The 19361-nt window shown below is 33.7% G+C and overlaps 1 protein-coding gene across 15 annotated transcripts in view; it reads left to right on the top strand.

The window, feature by feature from the left end:
• LOC126766087 (protein pangolin, isoforms A/H/I/S) overlaps window positions 1-19361 on the top strand; it is a 247852-nt gene that overhangs the window by 159441 nt on the left and 69050 nt on the right. For all 15 annotated transcript variants that reach the window (XM_050483830.1, XM_050483832.1, XM_050483831.1 and 12 more), the window contains one exon: window positions 730-876. In XM_050483830.1, the coding sequence (XP_050339787.1) occupies window positions 730-876 (147 nt within the window). The remainder of the gene's footprint in view (window positions 1-729; window positions 877-19361) is intronic.

The following is a 19361-nucleotide window of genomic DNA, read 5'->3' as shown; positions in this document are numbered from 1 at the left end:
GAGGAATAGGAAAACCTCCACTGCATTCGAAAGACCAGTTGGAGAAGGAATCGCCAATCTTCGCTTGGAATCTCCAATTGATGCCACCTTGCGAAAAGAAGAAACGGCTGGAGCGCTGTTGTTGACTCGGCTATAATCGCGTAAGCGCTTTCTGCGCCAGTAAAGGATAATAAGTATATATGTACATCGATACATAGAGCAAAATAACACTTCTGTCTGTATGTCTGTTTGTGTATTCCGGCTAATCTCAGAAACAGCTGGTGGTACTTTCACTCCCAAATAGTAACATAGATTATTATTTTATTACGAAAAATAAAATTAAATAGGGAAATGTGTACGAAAAAAAATAGAATACGTTAATAGTCGTAAACTCTGTGAACTATAACTTTTTGGTTAAATTCACCGGCGTGAAGTCATGGGTTTAGCTAGTACGTATACATATAAGTTCTATATGATTGATCATATTAAAAAAAAAAAACAATAACTTTGATAGACTCAAATGTATTTTATACCTTCGAAAAAGTCCAATGTTCTCAATTATGTGTTGAAGATCTTACTTTTTGTATGATATTCTATAGAACATAATAATTGCATAATTATGATTAGTATATTTTATTGGCTTCTAGTTAAAGGCAATAAAATATTTATATGCGTTTAAATTTTACCTCGTCGATAACCCGAGAGTATATATATATAAATAAAGTTTTATCTTTAATTCCTTTATTATAGTGATTTTCCATTTCGTTTTCCGCCGAATTTATTGCCTTCAGTACATACCTCGCCGCATCATGTACTCAATTCACACCCAGCAATTGTGACATCCGGTTCCAAACAGGACTGTAACCAAGAACCAACAACAAATCATCGATATTCGAGGTGAGTTTTTATATTCATATTTTTAGCACACTTTTGTGCTAGTGACTAGTGAGAAACAAATTTTATATGTATAAAGTACAATATTAACACAGAGTTGGTGATAAATATTTAAATTTATTTTTTTGTTTCCATGATTGTCAAGTGCCGTCTCGGAGCCTTTGACATGTCATACTGGCTGAAACTTTCTGATCACTTACATAAGTAGCATATCCCGTTTAAATTTTAATTAAATTTGTTTTATTTTTTAGTGATGAAAAACAGAAAAAAATGTCTTTTAGGAAATCAAATAATAGCGGCATAATGCTTGATTGTTCACGACTTGCACGCTGCCATAATGTTTACAATTTCGTCTCACATACGGGGCTATTGTCGCATCTTTATCAAAAGAAATCATAGTCCAATTTATATCTTATTCAAAATACGTATTGACAAAGGAAACATTTTAATACCTTTTACATTAAATTCGTTTTTAATACAACAGCATTTTAATACTTTCGCAATATAGGATGTGTTCCAGATAGCAATCACGTCAACAGTGTTGCAAATTTGTCAAAGTATCAGGTTCTGTGTCAATTTCGGCAACACTTACAACAGCATCACTTACTATTGTCACTTTTCGTTCGCAATTTATACAAATAATCAGCATCATTAAATTTTTGTCTACACAGCAGCGAAGTATCAGCAAATATGCAACAGAGTAGGCTTGTCGAAAAAATATCCATACATTGATATATAGATATAATTTTTTCAATGTAGCGATATTTTTGAGCGATATTTATTGTTTCAAAATATCGAGGTATCGATATAATAGTACAAGTATTGAAAAGTTATAAAAATCGTTATTTTTATGATCAAAAAATTCTAAATCCTTTTTTATACTAACATTTTTCAACTTTTTTTTATGGTCGACTTGATTTCCTGCTGTTTAATTTAGTACTAAAGTTGGCTTTTAAGTTGGCAACTTGTGCAACTCAAGTGTAAATGTCATTTCAGTGTCAGTGTCTTTCACCGAATTTGGTATTGCTGTTCAGAAGAGTTTGCTAAACTTAGTTATTGCCCAACTAGAACCACTAGTGCGACATTTACATCTGGCCAAAGCAACAATTTTAGACCCACGCTTTAAGCGTATTCATTTAGTTCAGTTCTAGCTGTTTCCACTGTAATAACCGCACTGTCAAAAGAAATACCTTTAGAACATAGACGTCAAGAACAACTTTCGCCTGAACTCAGACCCACTCCCACTAACATAATTCCAAATTCAGAAAATTCTTCGCTGTCGTTGTGGTCCGGACATGAAAAAATTATGATAGATATTGCTGCAGCTTCAGCAAACTTTTTACTTTCAACTTCAACCAGTGTTGGTATGCATAGCGAACTAAAGCAATATCTAGATCAGCCTATAATACCCAGAAAAGAGAATCCTACAAAATTCTGGTTTGATTGTCGTCATTTTACCCCAGTCCTTTCCGACATAGCTCTAAAGTATTTGATATCGCCTGCGTCCTCGGTTTCCTCACAGAGACTGGCATCTGCTGTGAATCTCGCAGTAACAGAAATCGGCTTACAGCCAAGCACGTAAATCAAAGAGTTTTTCTTATGTCGGTGTCAGATAAATATTGGTTTGATTAATAAATAATTAATATTTTAATTGTTATTCTTGATTTATTAAAAATTATGTATATTGATTAGTATTTATCTAGTAATGTAGGATGATTAAAGTAGATTAGGCCAAATATTTTTTTTTTTCATATCATACCGATATATTGATATTTTTAAATAAAAATATCGATATCGATATATTCAAAAATTACCGATACAATATATATCGATACTTTATTCCATTTCCGACATCACTACAATAGAGCTAGTTTACTGCTGTTATTATTACGTACATATGTAGCTCGAACGCACCCATACTGAACGTCTAATAGCACAAACAGTGGAGAGCGTAGAATCGTGGCCCGACTCAGCTGATACGACCTATCTTATGGGCGCGCAATGTAAGTGAACAGTGAAAAACGCTACTCCCTTCTCTCTTTGACGTAGGATGCCCTAAGAATTCGCGGCATTTGGATTTTTGCCGTAGAAACGTGGCAGCTGATTGCTCTCTCACAACCCATGGTTGCCAATATCGATATACTGTAATATTTATCAACTTTTATGATTCAATCTGTTCAATATGTTTGAAATTTTCTTAAAATAACTCAAAATCAGAGTCGAATGCTATTATTTATAAACTATTTTTAATAGTTTGTTTTCAATTTTGATATTTTATGTATATTATAAAAAATTGTAATTGAAAACTTAGATGTGTACAAAACTATATGTGCGTATTAGCAATGGCAACATTGTTCAAATGAAAACAAACAAAGATGGCTGATTTCTGCGTTTTTACCACGGGCTCAACTTTTAACACATTTTGCTCGCTAAGGAAGGAAAAGGAAGGAAGGGAGTAGCGTTTTTGACTGGTTCTGCTATAAATCTTATCGAGGTTGGTATTGCATATGAAAACAATCGCATACAAAATGCTGTTAATTGAACAAATATGCCATAGAGTGCTACAATTTAAGCCACAAAATGGGATCACAGAATGGCACTTTGGTTACCACAATCGGTAAATTTTATATACATATGTATGTATTCGGTAACGAAAAAGCAGACGAGTTGGCAAAGGCAGGAGCTTTCCTCAATGAATCCGAGGCGGAGCTAATACCAAGCCCGCTAGGATCGATAAAAGGAGAGATCAATAGACAATTTCAGCAAATTGCAAACAACAGGTGGAAAAACATTACAAAATGCGTCATAACTAAACAATTATGGCCAACATATGACAGGAAAAGAACAAATGATTTATTAAATAGGTCAAGAAAAAGTATTTACAGAATAACAGCTACCACAACAGGGCACTGGCCATTTGGGGAACATGCGTCCAAAATGGGATTGCCCTACAACGATATCTGCCGTGGCTGCGGAGTAGCAGGGAACAAGGAAACAATTTTCCACTTTCTCTGCGAATGCCCAGCTCTAGCACAGATCCGACACAAAACACTCGGAATCCACCAAGCACCAAATCTTGAATGGATTTCCACCAAAAGCATATCGGACATAAGTAGTTTCATCGAAACCTCAAAATGGTTTGAGAGAGAAGGTGAAACGTAATAGCAGATACAGGTGGTTCTACGAATAGTGTATCAAAATGGCACATCAAGTGCTAATTGAGCCCGATAGGGCTGCACTCCTACCTACCTACCTACCTATGTATGCAATATTTGGTGAACACATTTCTTTCTAACATCTCATGACGCAGTGCGAATAATTTTAACCTACTAAAACCGCGATAAATGCCTAATGAAAAATGGAGGAAAACATTACATTTAACAACAAGGATTACATAGCAGACACTGTTCCGCCGACAGTTGGGTCTACGTAACCGGAACGCACCCGGATTTTTTTCCGGCCAAGGACTGTCAACTCGACAGCATTCCTCCAAATTACTTCAGTGTCTCTTAACATCCTTATGTTTAGATTTTAAGAGGGGTGAAATCGGAATTCAATCACTCCAACTTTTCCTTAAAATAGAAGCTATCAAAATAAAACTTAACACAACTATTGTTTCTTCTCTCATATAAATTAGTGGTAGTACACCTTTTTAAGCCACCAGATACTGATACATCATTTCTATGGATTTTTCTGATCGGTAAATTTTTGAGATATACTGGAAGGAGTTAAGTGATGACTAATAATATTAATATTAAAATTAAGTGAGATCAGTTCAGGTATACTTCTAGCTTTTTCGCAATATAATGATTTTCGGGCGGACTTTCGGTCAATATGTTAGGAATAAAGCTTTGCGTCTTATACGCATCTCTTTCTCTCATATATCCACCATTATTATTTTAGTTCCTCATAATAAAAAAAAAGAAATTTTCAGTAAAATGCCAAATGGAAAGCACACTATTTTTTAATCGACAAACATTTGTATCAACATTTTCAAAATTAAACCTCAAGTAAAATCGCTTGGATTCTTAAAGCGTCAATTAGGGTTACGCTTTTGTTCGTAAATAATATTTTTTACTGTAGTGTATAGTATATTTCAAGGTACGTTCCCAAGTAAACAGGACTTAAAAAAAAACAGAACAAATGGTTTTTTCGACAAAATCAATTTATTTTATTCAAAATAGTCTCCTTCTGCTTTAATACAGCTTTTTGCATGGTTCAAAAGCATGTCGAACGAGTGTTTTAGCTCGTTGGCCGGTATGGCCGCCAGTATGTCGGTACAAGCCTTTTGAATGGCCTCTACGTCTGCATAACTCTATCCTTTCATGGGCAAATGCATTTTTCCGAAAAGGAAGAAGTCACACGGTGCCATATCAGGTGAATACGGGGAGTGGTTAATGGTTAAAATGTGATTTGTGGTCAAATAATCGTCCTTCGAATGTTGGATTCTGAGCAATTTTTGGTCGTCAGTCAATTTGTGCGGAACAAACCGTGCACACACCTTGCGTAAGCTCAAATGTTCGGTCAATGCGATAAATCGATGTTTTGAAGATGTTCAATTCCATTTCCATGAATTTCAATGATGATTTCGTCTGATTTTTGATGAATTCACGCACAGTTTCGATGGAATTTCCGGTGATCACGTCCTGTTTGCTTTGGAACGAACCTTGTATAATATGTGTACCATAGACACAGCAAAGCGTAGTCGGATAAAGTAAATACATATTATAGCATACCCAGCCCGCTGCTTCGCCGGGCTTTATTTTGGAATACATGTATACATATGTATATGAACTAATGTTTTTTTAATTTGCCATTTATTCTTGGAATACATGTATACGCATGTTAGTTATAAACTTCAATGCGCTTAATTATAAACCTGCTAAACAAAGATCAATGAAAATGATATCCCTTAGTGACAGTCAAAAGAAGTACCATTAGTTTTAAGACATTTAAAATGCATAGCTTTTCATTTCCATACCCTTAAGGGGGTACTCTCATGTGAACGCATACATTTTACCACTTTTTAGGAAAGTTTTTTTTTTTAATTTGCCATTTACTCTTGGAATACATGTATACGCATGTTAGTTATAAACTTCAATGCGCTTAATTATAAACCTGCTAAACAAAGATCAATGAAAATGATATCCCTTAGTGACAGTCAAAAGAAGTACCATTAGTTTTAAGACATTTAAAATGCATAGCTTTTCATTTCCATACCCTTAAGGGGGTACTCTCATGTGAACGCATACATTTTACCACTTTTTAGGAGAGTTTTTTTATGCGACAACAAAATTCAATCATTTTAATTTTTTAATATGTTTTTATTTGTATTTTGAAAAGAAATTTTTTTCGTTTTTTTCATTTTTAAAACATTTCTTTTTAAATCAAAATAGTTCCCAACAAAAAAAGTAGTTCACTGGTCATGGTGATAGCGGCTGTTCATATTGTCTGAAATAAAAATCGAATGGATTATTATTCAGTAATTCGGCGGCTATCATCCCTACCAAATATAATCAATCTCATTAAAAAAGAAATGTCGAACTTCAAAAAAAAAGTCACTAAAATCTTGTTTTTTTCGTTGAAAATCATTTAAAAAAATATCAAAATATTTTCGAAAATAAACAATTCTGGTAGGAACGATAACTATAAATGAGTAGAAGAACATAGTATGTAAGTTTTAAAGCAATCGATTGAATACTTTTTTTTAGAATCATGACAGTTTCAGAAAATGATGGTTCGAGAAAAATGCGTTTAGAAACGTAGCAGCTGCAGACTTGTCATGGCGCCTGGTAGACAGTCGCTTACGACACGTCGGCGACTATGAACTGTAACTTATCAAATACTATGAATTTCGGTCTGAATTTTACACAGCATGTTTTCAATAGGTTTTACTGTCAAAATATATTATAAAAAAAATCGATTTTTCGAAGTGATTACATTAGGATACCCCCTTAATAATATAATCTGTAAACTCAAATAGCTAACATTTCTTATTTGTTTCAAATGACCAATTTGTATGTAAATAAATTGCGTTTCCTTCATGCGCATGCGCATGTGCATGTACGTAGTCCCTCGATATGACATTTGTAAAAAATCAAACATTCGCGCCAGCCACAAAAAGAAGCGCACACGCACCATCATTGACCAACAAGATTTGATCAAGCTCCACATATTTTCGAAGTATTTCATATTACAACGGCATGAAATTTATATAATAAAACTGAAAAAGAGTCTGTAAAATGGAAATCATTCCATCTCCCCGTATTTGCACGTTGCCCAGAAATTGAAGAATTCTCTGATGTTCACTTCAGAAAAATAAAATTGGCAGCGTGGCTCTCATTTTATTTATTTATTTTTTTTTTCTTCTATATTTGGAATTAAATTATAAAATTTATATACAATTGATTTTTATTCAAAAGATCATAAGTCAATTTTCAATAATAAAGCACAATGAACAAAAGTGCTACCATAGCCGACATCGTCTCGAGATTTCTATTCATAGATAATTTATCAACTTCACGACGTTTTGTCAGATACTTTCATGGATAGAAGCGTTTCAACGAAGGAGTTTTTATCTATTATAATAATGCTTTATTTCCCCTGACCTCTCTTTGCATATGATCGTTCATCTGCTTCGTTCTAATTGTTGAAAGCAAAAGTGAAGAGTTTGAAATATTATTTTCGTGGGGCAAGGTGAAGTAAGCGTCAGCGTACGTTTATTTAAAAACTTAAAAAAATTCCTATCGCCACTAAACTTTACAGGAACACTCCTGAAGATCGTCCTAAAATTTCTTTGAAATCGGTCCAGTTGTTGCGGAGTGTATGAGGAACATACATTCAAAATTTCTCCTTCTCTTCTAAATATCTACATACATAGATACACCCAGCGAAATATGTATAAAGCCACCGTCAAATTTCATATTTTTCTTAGAAAAATTGGTGTAAGCGTCCACAGATTCTCTTTACGGGATGACATTTGAATTATTTCATATTCATTTAATATTTTAATCGCAGTAGGCGGTGAATATTTAGCAAGAACCGTTATCTCTAAACGAAATATTTATAAAGCCAGAGGGCGCTTATTTGTTTCCATTATTATTTTAGTTGTGGCAAATAAGACTAGATGTGAGTTATTAATTATTGTTGCATAAATAATTTAATTAGCTAATTAATTTCATAAATTTTTTAAATTTTTCTCGAAATCGTAAAGAATGCCAAGCGGAAAAGCTTTGACAGAAGAAGAGAAAGCAAAATTATGGCATATCATGAAGAGGGTTTGTCAAATCGAGACATTTCAAGACGATTAAATAGTTCGAAGGATATTGTAAGAAATATTTTAAGATTAGGGACCAATTATGGAAAAAATAAGAGAAGTGGGAGGCCTCCAAAAGTGAACGAAAGGCAAAAACGTAGCATTAAACGACTTATCTTGCAGGAAAATATAAGTGCGAGACAAATAAAAGAGCAAGTTAATTTGGAAGTAGGAGTACGACGAGTACAACAAATACTTAAATGTGAATTATGTTGTATTTATGACGAAAAACGCGCCAAACCGCCATTGTCCGAAAAACACAAATTAGCCAGGCTTCGTTTCGACGAAAAATATCGCTTTTGGGACGACGAGTGGAAAACCGTTATTTATTCTGACGAAAAAAAATTAATTTAGATGGCCCCGATGGTCTCCAAAAATATTGGAAGCCCATAGAGTCTACTAGGCAGAAATGTAAGTGATGAAATTTTGGTGGCGGATCACTCATGGCTTGGGCTGGGATAACTTACAGGGGGAAAACTCCAGTTTGCTTTGTAACAACAAAAATGGACTCGGTATGCTACATTAAATTACTGGATGAAGTTCTTATTGATTTCGGAGATGAATTTGTTGGAAATTAGTTCATTTTCCAGCAAGACAATGCAGCGATACATCGTTCCAAGAAAAAAGTTGATTTCTTGCTGGCTCGGAATATTAAATTTTTCGGTTGGCCTGCAATTAGTCCCGACGTAAACCCTATTGCAAACCTTTGGTCCGTGTTAGTAACAAAGGTTTTCGAAAAGGGACGGCAATTTGATAACACAAAATGTCTAAGAAATGCTATCGTTGAAATATGGGAAACAATTGATCAAATGCTATCGTTGAAATATGGGGAACAATTGATCAAACCGTATCCATCATTTAATTAATTCTATGCCCAGACGATTGGAAGAAGTTATTGCTAACAATGGAGGTCATACATCTTATTAAACATTTTATTTTTCTCTTAAATATTGAAAATATAATTCATAATCAAAGTGGGTTTATAATTATTTCGTTCGGCTTAAATTTAATATACCGGCTCGCTTTACGAGGCAGTTTAGACTCTTAATGTTCAGACATTGTAAATCAAATTTTTAACTAAATAGACCTTTCCGCCGCATATGAGATAACTTTAATTCTCATTCAAGTACATTTGATTTATATGATAGACTTTTCGAAATAATAATTTATTATAAAGTAATATTAAATCTTACCTGTTGAAAATTTTCTTTCTGTAGCAGTTTTAGATCTCTACGTTTGAAACACTCTAATTGCACACTCTTGCAATATATTGCTATAGAGCATAATAGTTTTGTTCACCTAACGGTTGTTTGTATCACCTCAAACCAATCGAGGTAGATATGGTGTTATACTAGTATATATAACTATGTATTTGTCTGTGTAAGCTGTGACTTGAGTAAAAATTGAGATATCTTAATGAAACTTGGTATTCATGTTTCTCGGCATTGTACGATTTATTACACCCAACTCAGCCCTTCCTCACTTGTTATGTCATGACTCGGCTCATTCGGTTGAGCGGGAGGAGGGTAATCATTGGAGTATTATTATTAGGTTACCAAATTGATTCACCATTTTCTATTATAAAGTTGCTTCCAATGAATATTTTCATGCCTTTAATTTTTATGGATCGCAAAAGCATACAATGTTTGGCTGTATCCGAATTTATTCCTTTTTTATACTCTCGCAACAAAGTTGCTAAGGAGAGTATTATAGTTTTGTTCACATAACGGTTGTTTGTAAGTCCTAAAACTAAAAGAGTCAGATATAGGGTTATATACATATACCAAAGTGATCTGGGTGACGAGTAGAGTTGAAATCCGGATGTCTGTCTGTCCGTCCGTGCAAGCTGTAACTTGAGTAAAAATTGAGATATCATAATGAACACGTATTTCTTGGCTCCATAAGAAGGTTAAGTTTGAAGATGGGCAAAATCGGCCCACTGCCACGCCCACAAAATGGCGAAAACCGAAAACCTATAAAGTGTCATAACTAAGCCATAAATAAAGATATGAAAGTGAAATTTGGCACAAAGGATCGCATTAGTGAGGGGCATATTTGGACGTAATTTTTTTGGAAAAGCGGGAGTGGCCCCGCCCCCTACTAAGTTTTTTGTACATATCTCGGAAACTACTATAGCTATGTCAACCAAACTCTAAAGAGTCCTTTCCTTCAGGCAGTTCCATACACAATTCAAAAATGGAAGAAATCAGATAATAACCACGCCCACCTCCCATACAAAGGTTATGTTGAAAATCACTAAAAGTGCGTTAACCAACTAACAAAATACGTCAGAAACACTAAATCTTACGGAAGAAATGGCAGAAGGAAGATGCACCCAGGCTTTTGTTTTTTAAATTGAAAATGGGCGTGGCGTCGCCCACTTATGGACCAAAAACCGATTTCAATGAAATTCGGTATATAATATTTTCTTAACACCCTTATTACATGTACGAAACATAGGTGAAATCGGTTCACAACCACGCCTTCTTCCAATATAACGCTATTTTGAATTCCATCTGATGCCTTCTCTATATAATATATACATTAGGAAATGAAAATACAATTCAATACTCAAAGTACACAAATTGATCTAATCTAATTAATTTTACAGCAAAATAAAAAAATATGTAAATGACGGATAATGAAATCTCGATTATCACTTTATCATGCGAGCGCATAAAATGTTCGGTGACACCCGAACTTAGCCCTTCCTTACTTGTTACTTGCTGTTTTTGTTTGTACCCTGTCCAAATTGGACAATGAGCGTGGCAGCGCTCTACCGATTTCAACCAAATACATAATACGACATAACCCTGACGATCCTTTGTCACATTGGGAAAATGTACAAAATACATATATACATATGTATGTACATATTAGAGTGATTCAAAAAAAAATTTTTTTTTTCGTTTGTTACTCGGAAAAATAGGTTCCTAGACACCTCTAAGAAAGCCCCTCTAAACATGAGTTTTTAATTATAACGGGAAGGTCCTTCTACATACAGTTTTTTTATTTTTTCTTATTATCAGATAGAAAATTTATATCTCGCTTCCAACTACTTGAAAAATTATCTTGTTCCTTAGACTTTGTAGGAAATTGAATGCTCTACAAAAAAGGTCAATTACAATTTTTTCGTAAACCCAAACGTTTAAAAAATATTAAGAGTTAAAGTTTGATTATTTTTGGGAAAATTTTTTATTTCTTATGAATTTTATAACTCAATGGAAAAAAATTATTATGTTTGATGAAACAACAACAGTGGCGAATATGGGACGATCCATATGTTGTCGACTTCGATGTGTTGTTAACTTCGATGTGTTGTTAACTTCGATATTCACGCCTCTAAATTGAATGGTAAATGTTCTGCCATTGTCATCTGGTGAGCGACGCTGATACATTGGATATCTATCATTTCTAGTTTGTGTTTCCGAAAGAAAAGCACCTGGATAGTGTTTCGTACATTTATTGTCAGACATACAAACAGAAGTGGTATTGTGATGTCCGTAAGGTACATGAACCATATTGGTTTCGTATAATTCTGCTTCTATCTCAGGATCAGGAATTTCCGCAGAAATGATTTCATCAATTTGATTTGGGGTAACCACTATCCACCATCCAAAGAAGAATATGTGCGTGCGGCAAACCTCTCTTTTGCCACTCAACAGAGTACATGCAGCATCTAACAGCACCACATATACGTTGCTTTAAGATAAAGTTTACAAAACATCGCAACTGTTGTTTGAAAAGTTGTCCTCTGACATCGTGACGATCGCTTGCTGATTGCCCGCGATCCATAATTTCATTCGTATGTCATCGCATCGGTCATGTGCCATGGGCTGTCAATATACATACTTATGTTGATGCCAAAACGAACGCGACCTCTTCGTGGCATCGTAACAAATTTCGATCTGTAATTGAACACTTTGTGTGAAACACACATAACGTTTTCACGGAATAAATTTCAATAATTTTTTTGAATAACCGGAATAAAGAAAGCAAACAAGAAATTTGACAATTGAAAAACAAAGGGAAAAAAGTTGAGAAAAGCATTTTTGTATGAAAAAAAGTATTTTTTTTGGAATTGTCCAACTTTTCGACTTTTCCTCACGAAAAGCATACGGTTTTTTGTTTCTAAACTTTCCTCGATCCACAGCGAACGACGTCTGAAAATTTTATCAAGATTAGTTCAGCTGTTCTCGAGCATTAGCTTTACTAACAGCATTCATTCGTTTGTATGGGAAAAAAGGGCTCTTTTTAGGGGTTTTCCGGCAAGCCATAAAAACCATCCTTGAGACTCAACGAACATTTTAAAAAAAGAATTGGCAAAATTGGTCCAGGCGTTTTTGAGTTATGCGCCAGCATTTAAAATCATGTTCGTTTTTATTTCCTTTTTAAAATCGTATTTGAAAATTTATTTTCTTCATATTTTTTTTTTTTTGGAAAATTTTCCAGAATTTTCTTAAGTATTCTTCTTGTTTGGGCGGAGACCTGTCCGAATTGGTGGTAATCACCAAAATCGGTCCAGGCGTTCTCCAGTTATAAGCGTAGTAACTAACGTCACTTTCTTTTATATGTACATATACAAGTGGGCGACAAAAGTCTACGTATGACCCATATTTTTGATGTATAGCTGAATATAAAAATAGTATGGAAAAAGTAATGATGCAGTTTGGTTTTAATTACATTTTTATTAGGAAATTATAAAACAAAAAGTGTACTCCAATACAAACATAACAAACTATTCACAAAAAACTAAAAAAAAACATTGACAAAAGTCTACGTACGACTAGCATTTTAATAAAAAAACATTTCAATAAGGCACTGAGTCTTAAAAATTAGTATTTTGTTGGCCCACCATGGGCTTCTATAAGCGTCTTCTTGTAAGCGTCTAGGCATTGAAGAAACTAAATTTTCAATCTCAACGGGTGTTATATGTTGCCATTCTTCCTGAAGTTTCTCTCTTAGTGTTTTCGCACTGGTAATGACATGTTTTCTCACCTTACGTTCCAAAATCTCCCAAACATGCTCAATAATATTTAAATCTGGGCTTTGTGGTGGTGTATTTAATTGACGTGGGGCATAGTAAAGCAGCCATTCCTTTATAATGTGGGCCGTGTGCTTCGGATCGTTATCCTGCTGGAAGAGCCAGCTCCTACCAAGATTTAGTTTATCCACGGATGCTCTTAAATTTTGTTCTAGTATATTCTTATATTGAAAACGATCCATGTTCCCCTCCACAAATACTAAGTTTCCTACTCCAGATGCAGCCACAGCGCCCCAAACCATGACATTTCCACCGCCATGTTTGACAGTAGGGATAAGGTGTTTGAGCTTCATTGCTGTATTGGCTCTTCTCCAAACTTTGGCTCTTCCATCACTTCCAAAAATGTTGTACTTGGATTCGTCGGTGAATAAAACTTGTTTCCAGAAATCAAGATCTTTATCTTTATACTTGTGGGCGAAATCCAAACGAAGCTTTCGGTTCTTTTCACTGATAAGGGGTTTTCTGCGTGGAGTTCTGCTGTGAAATCCTTTGTCATTTAAAGCCCTTTGAACTGTTCTGGAATGTACAATTTTATCCGATCGTACTGTTAATTCCGTGGCAAACTTAGTGGCATGAATTTGTGGATTCTTATCAACTTCTTTTAAAATAAAAGAGACACCTCTCCTACTAAGCTTTTTCGGTCGACCGGTTCGTGGTTTATTCTCAACACTTTTATTTTTTATAAAGTTTTCAAATATGGTTTGAACAGTTGATTTAGGTAAATTAAGCAGTTTTGGTATTTCACCAAATGATTTATTCTCCTTTTTGTATTTTACCACCAGGTTTCGCACATCTGTTGAAATTTCTTTCCGAGGACCCATTGTGACAACTATACGTTGTGTAAACTATACGCGATTATATCGAAATGTGCTTAACATGAAGCTTATTGTAAAGCGTAAACACAAAATAAACATAAACGGTACTTTCCCGTTACTTTCTAGTTTGCAACATGAACATAAAGTATATAATACATGCCGTACGTAGACTTTTGTCAATGGTTTTTTTTAGTTTTTTGTGAATAGTTTGTTACGTTTGTATTGGAGTAAACTTTTTGTTTTATAATTTCCTAATAAAAATGTAATTAAAACAAAACTGCATCATTACTTTTTCCATACTATTTTTACATTCAGCAATACATCAAAAATATGGGTCGTACGTAGACTTTTGTCGCCCACTGTATGTATAAAGATTCATATACGCTATTCAATACAGTGAAAATTTTATTTACGTATAAAGGCGAAAACGTTTTTGTCGGTATACGAATCCAAGAGATTGTACTTGAAATTTAATTTTGAGTATGTTCCTGCAAAAAAATTTCATTGGAAAAAATAACGAATTTAAGGCTTTCTCAATGTCTGGTTACCAGCCCAGTTAATAGAGTTGTCCGCTTAATGGATTGTACTAAATAAACATCAGCAAATTGTGGGACCGGTTAATGGAGATGAGCGCTTAATATAGCGTCGATTTAATAGAGCTTCCACTGTATTTTTTATTTATGGACACAGTAGTTTAGAAGTCCATCACAAACAACGTGACACGTAATTTTTATATATAAAGATTATTATATTCGGATAAAATTTTGCAAAAAAAGTGCTTCCAGATATTTGGAATCAAGTGGGTTGGAAGGAAATTTCAGTCAATATGTGTGATGGGTTACTGAAATTCGGGTGAAATGTTTTCTTGAGAATAATACAATCTTTTGTCGAAAATGAGTTCAATCGGCCAATAGTAACTTTAACCCCATATACAATGCATACCTAGAATTACTTTCAGTTGACTTTAAACCACAAATACCGACCAATGTGGAGGTATTTTATTGGAAGAACACATTTTTCTAATAACAGTGTATCTTTGTGACTTAGTCACCATTTAATTGATATTATAAATTTTTAAACATCGCACACTGGTCGATTTCATAGGCCAAAAATAAAAAGATAAAAGTTTGAAATTTACCACTGTTTGTACAAAACTATTTCTTAAAAAACCAGTAAAGCTAACGGTAAATACAATTTTTCTCTATCCCATTCCTACGCGCTACGAAAAGCGAGAGAAGTGAGACAATAGAAACACGCGGACTGTGCAGTGAAAATAGCTTAAAAAGTATATCTTATAATAAATTAAATTGCAATATAAAATCATGTTTAATCGCCATAAATCGTAAAGAATATTGAGAAGAAAGGTATATGTTATATAACATAGTGGTTTTTATATAAAAAGATGTTGTTATATATTATTTTAAAACTATTGTTTTATATGTGCCCTTTTGAGTGATATGTTTTACTTTATACATCGATTTCAGGTATACAAAAAGTTGTGATCCCTGTCTCGCCCTCAAATGAGTCAAGTTGTTATTAGTTAATGTTTTCTAAGTCGATGCTTTTGATTTCAGCAGCAACCTTTTGGTCCTCTCTTCGTTATTCATGTTATTCTACCAGACATATCATTTTATGTGTGTTATTTTTCATAATTTTTTGTATTTACGTGTATGTATGTATATACGTGTAAATTTTTTTATATTTTATGTTTTTTTGTCATATATACTTGAGGCTTGGTTTTCATTTTATCATTTTCTCATTTTTATCAAATGTTTGTTGGCGGAGTTATAAACGAGAGAGGGACATTTTAAAAGGCTTTGGCAAAAGTTTCACTTTTATGTTTAGCCGCTGATTCCATACAAGACTGACCACTGGGCATCGGTCTGACTTTACTCCATATAGAATATATTTATATTTATATACCATATTTTTAAGATGGCTTGAAAATAAGTTCTCAAGTATACCTTAGCAATGTCAAAAATTAATATAGTAATACAACTGAGTGTATGACTTTGAGTTAATTTGATACCAAGTTTGATGGTAATCTATTCACGATTCCTTCGAACAAAGAAGTTGAACCCTTTCACTGCATTTTTTAGTATAAAGTTTTGTGAACACCTGAAGGTATTTGGTTGGCTTTGATCTTTGCAAGTTGCAAGAGTATAAAATATTCTCACTGCAAAGTATTTTACGAGTATATGTCAATACGTACAGTTTTCCACAAAATAATAGGAGTGCCAATACGAAAAATGTGATTTGCTTAATAACTTTTTAAAACACAATAACGGTACACATAACGGGATACTAGCAACAAAATACAAAACACGTTTTTATTATGATGACCGTTATTCTACTTCTACTTTGCTAGTTCTCGGAGACACTTGTTATTATTTTCCACAAACTAATAGTCAAGATAACAAGATATTTATTATTATTTAGATATTTCGTTTTCAAAATAATCCTTAACATAAAAATATTCAGAAAATTAGAAAAGTAAGTATGGGTTCAAAATCTAGCAGCAATTTTAAATAGTTATTGTTTTTTTTAATCATTGGGATTTTCACCAATGGGTAGAGAAAGCATTTTACAGAGGAAAATCGGGAAATGACAAACAAATTTAGGAAAATAGGAAAAACTTATAATGAGATCCGAGAAACCGTATAACGCTCTCCTCAATTGCATTAAATTATAGAAATAAAAATGAAACTCGTAGACGAATATTAATACCGTTACATCAAGCAGTAGCATCCGTCACGAACTAAATTTTTCAGTTAATACTGAAACTGTTCGTAAGCATTTGGTGCAGAAAAAATTATTTGCCAGAAGTCTACGTACAATTTGCAAAAGAGAGTGGCTAAATGGAAAAACATATTGTGGTCGGACGAATCCAAAATTGAGTTATTTGGTAACACAGGTTCTAGGGACTTTGTTCGGCGTCCCCCTAACTCAAGCGGCGCCAAAATCATGGTATGGGGTTGTTTTTTCATATAGTCGTGTTGGTCCATTTTACTTAATTAAAGGCGTCATGGATCAAAGGGCATGTGCCAAAATATTAGATGAGGTGATGTTACCAAAAGCCTCATGGAACATGTCATTGGTAGGGGTATATCAACAGGAAATGATCCTAAACATACTAGCAAGTGCGCAAAAGAATGGTTCAGGGTCAACGGTGTTGACGTTATTCGGTGGCCTGCTTAATCTCCTGACCTCAACTTCATAGAAAACCTGTGAGCCAATATCAAGAAAAGAGTAGCTGAAGAGAAACTAACGAATTCGAAAGATTTATGGTGTGAAGTGAAACAGGGTTAGAAAGGAATACCAATAAAACGTTTTCAGGATCTCATAGACTATGCCTTGGAGATGTGATGCTGTGTTAAAAAACCGTGGTACATAAAATACTCCTATTTTTATGAGGAACTAGTTTTTTTTTTTTTTAGACTACGATATAAAATTTTGTTTATATTTAATTGAATTATATGAAATGTGAAAATATTAATAGATCTTTAGTAATTTACATTGTGCAAAAATTTGAAAATAAAAAAAATATGTGTTAATGAAAATTAAAAGATTCGTTTTTCTCATGTGTTCATCCCTATTTTTTGTGGAGAACTTTATGTATGTATATATGTATGTTGATTCAATATAAATTTAACCTATGTATGATTTATATGTTAACTTGTATGTGTTGTAGTACAGTACATACGCATAAAAAGTTCATGTACTCTGTACAAATTTTCAAAAATTATTTTGATTATAATGCTGGAATATTAAAGTCTTTACTGCCGTGAAACGTAACATAGACTGTTCTCCTTTCATGGCACTACAACCGTGGGTCCATCCGAGCCTAGAACAGAGATTTTCGACAGTTGCTTATATCTTTTGCGAGGTTACGCCAGTGCAGATGGGTTGCTATCACATGGTCCTTCCGTTGAATGGGTGGATCGTTTTTCATACGAACGTCAGGGTCCAACCAGTGTATTCGTAAGATTTTATGCGTTTAATATACAGTTATGGTTCCATCTTTTTCGATATCCATCATATTTAAATGTAAACCGTGACTCTGTGGTTCAGATTATTATGTTGAAGAAGACGCACGAGAGGGAATCACCCTATCTAAACCCTCGTCTGGTATCGACTGGCATGTAGAGGTCTTTTCCGATTTTGATGAAGCTGATGGTTGTGCTCAACGTCATTCTGCGTAAGCGGATGAGTTTCGCAGAGTTACCAATATTAGACGTGGCGTCGAATAAGCAGTACTATCGAAAGCGATTTTGAAAGTGATGAGTGTCGATCTGATTGTCAATTTACATTGGTATTAAGTCTTCCACACAATACTTTCGAAAGAACATTTCATTTGCTTGCTAAAATTTTGGAGATGAACTGCTGCTTTTCACGCTCACGTCATTCTACATCTTCGTCGTAATAAAATAGAATTAATTCAATCCAATGGTTTGAATTACAATAACTACAGTCAGAATCGGTTGTTGAACATCCCCAAGCGAAACTGCCAAATGAGAATACTATTACAAATAATTTATTTCTAAACTAGGATTATAAGCAGATGTCGGTTAAAGTCTGTCACCTCCTTTGTGTTTACAGCATCAGAGGTAAGCAGTTCTTATATTGATATTAAAGTATGGACAAGTATATTAACGCAAACAAATTTTAATGATTAAAAGATGGCAGAAAATAAACAACGCACAGTTTGCTACCAATTTTCCAATATTCTTAACTTTTTCGCATACTTTTTTCCCGTTTCAATCAAGTATTGCTATTAATTGCACTTTATTATCTTTAAATGTATTTAATAATAAACGAATTTTTTTGTTAAATTTATATTCATTTTCCAAAAATACCAAAATTGTCATTAATAATTTCCTCTTATCCATTTTTAAGTCACTTTGTTTTTTAATAAATAAATAAATTTCACAATCAGCTGACTAAATGGACAATTCTGTCACCATAAAATTTCAATGCGCATTATCATTTCTTAATGCGCATTAATTTAGCTCGTCTGTCAAGGCTAAAACTCTGAACAAATTTTTATAAATACCCACTATGGCTTAGAATTTATGCATGTATTTATTTCACGCAAAATAAGTAATATAACAGCTAGTTGTTTAAATTTTTGTACCACAATCCAGAAAACCTGAATAAATATGTATGTATATACATAAATATACATATGCCTATAATTATAGGCTTTTTCCCTCAACCAAAATTCACTGACGAATGCTGGCCAACTGTAGTCAATTGTACCTATGTATGTGTATGTACATATGTATACATTTCCATATATGTACATATGTATGTA

This window comes from Bactrocera neohumeralis, unplaced genomic scaffold (assembly GCF_024586455.1).
Source record: "Bactrocera neohumeralis isolate Rockhampton unplaced genomic scaffold, APGP_CSIRO_Bneo_wtdbg2-racon-allhic-juicebox.fasta_v2 cluster11, whole genome shotgun sequence".
Classification (NCBI taxonomy): Eukaryota; Metazoa; Arthropoda; class Insecta; order Diptera; family Tephritidae; genus Bactrocera; species Bactrocera neohumeralis.
The sequence above is the reverse complement of the archived record's forward strand: the minus strand, read 5'-3'. Positions and strand labels throughout refer to the sequence as shown.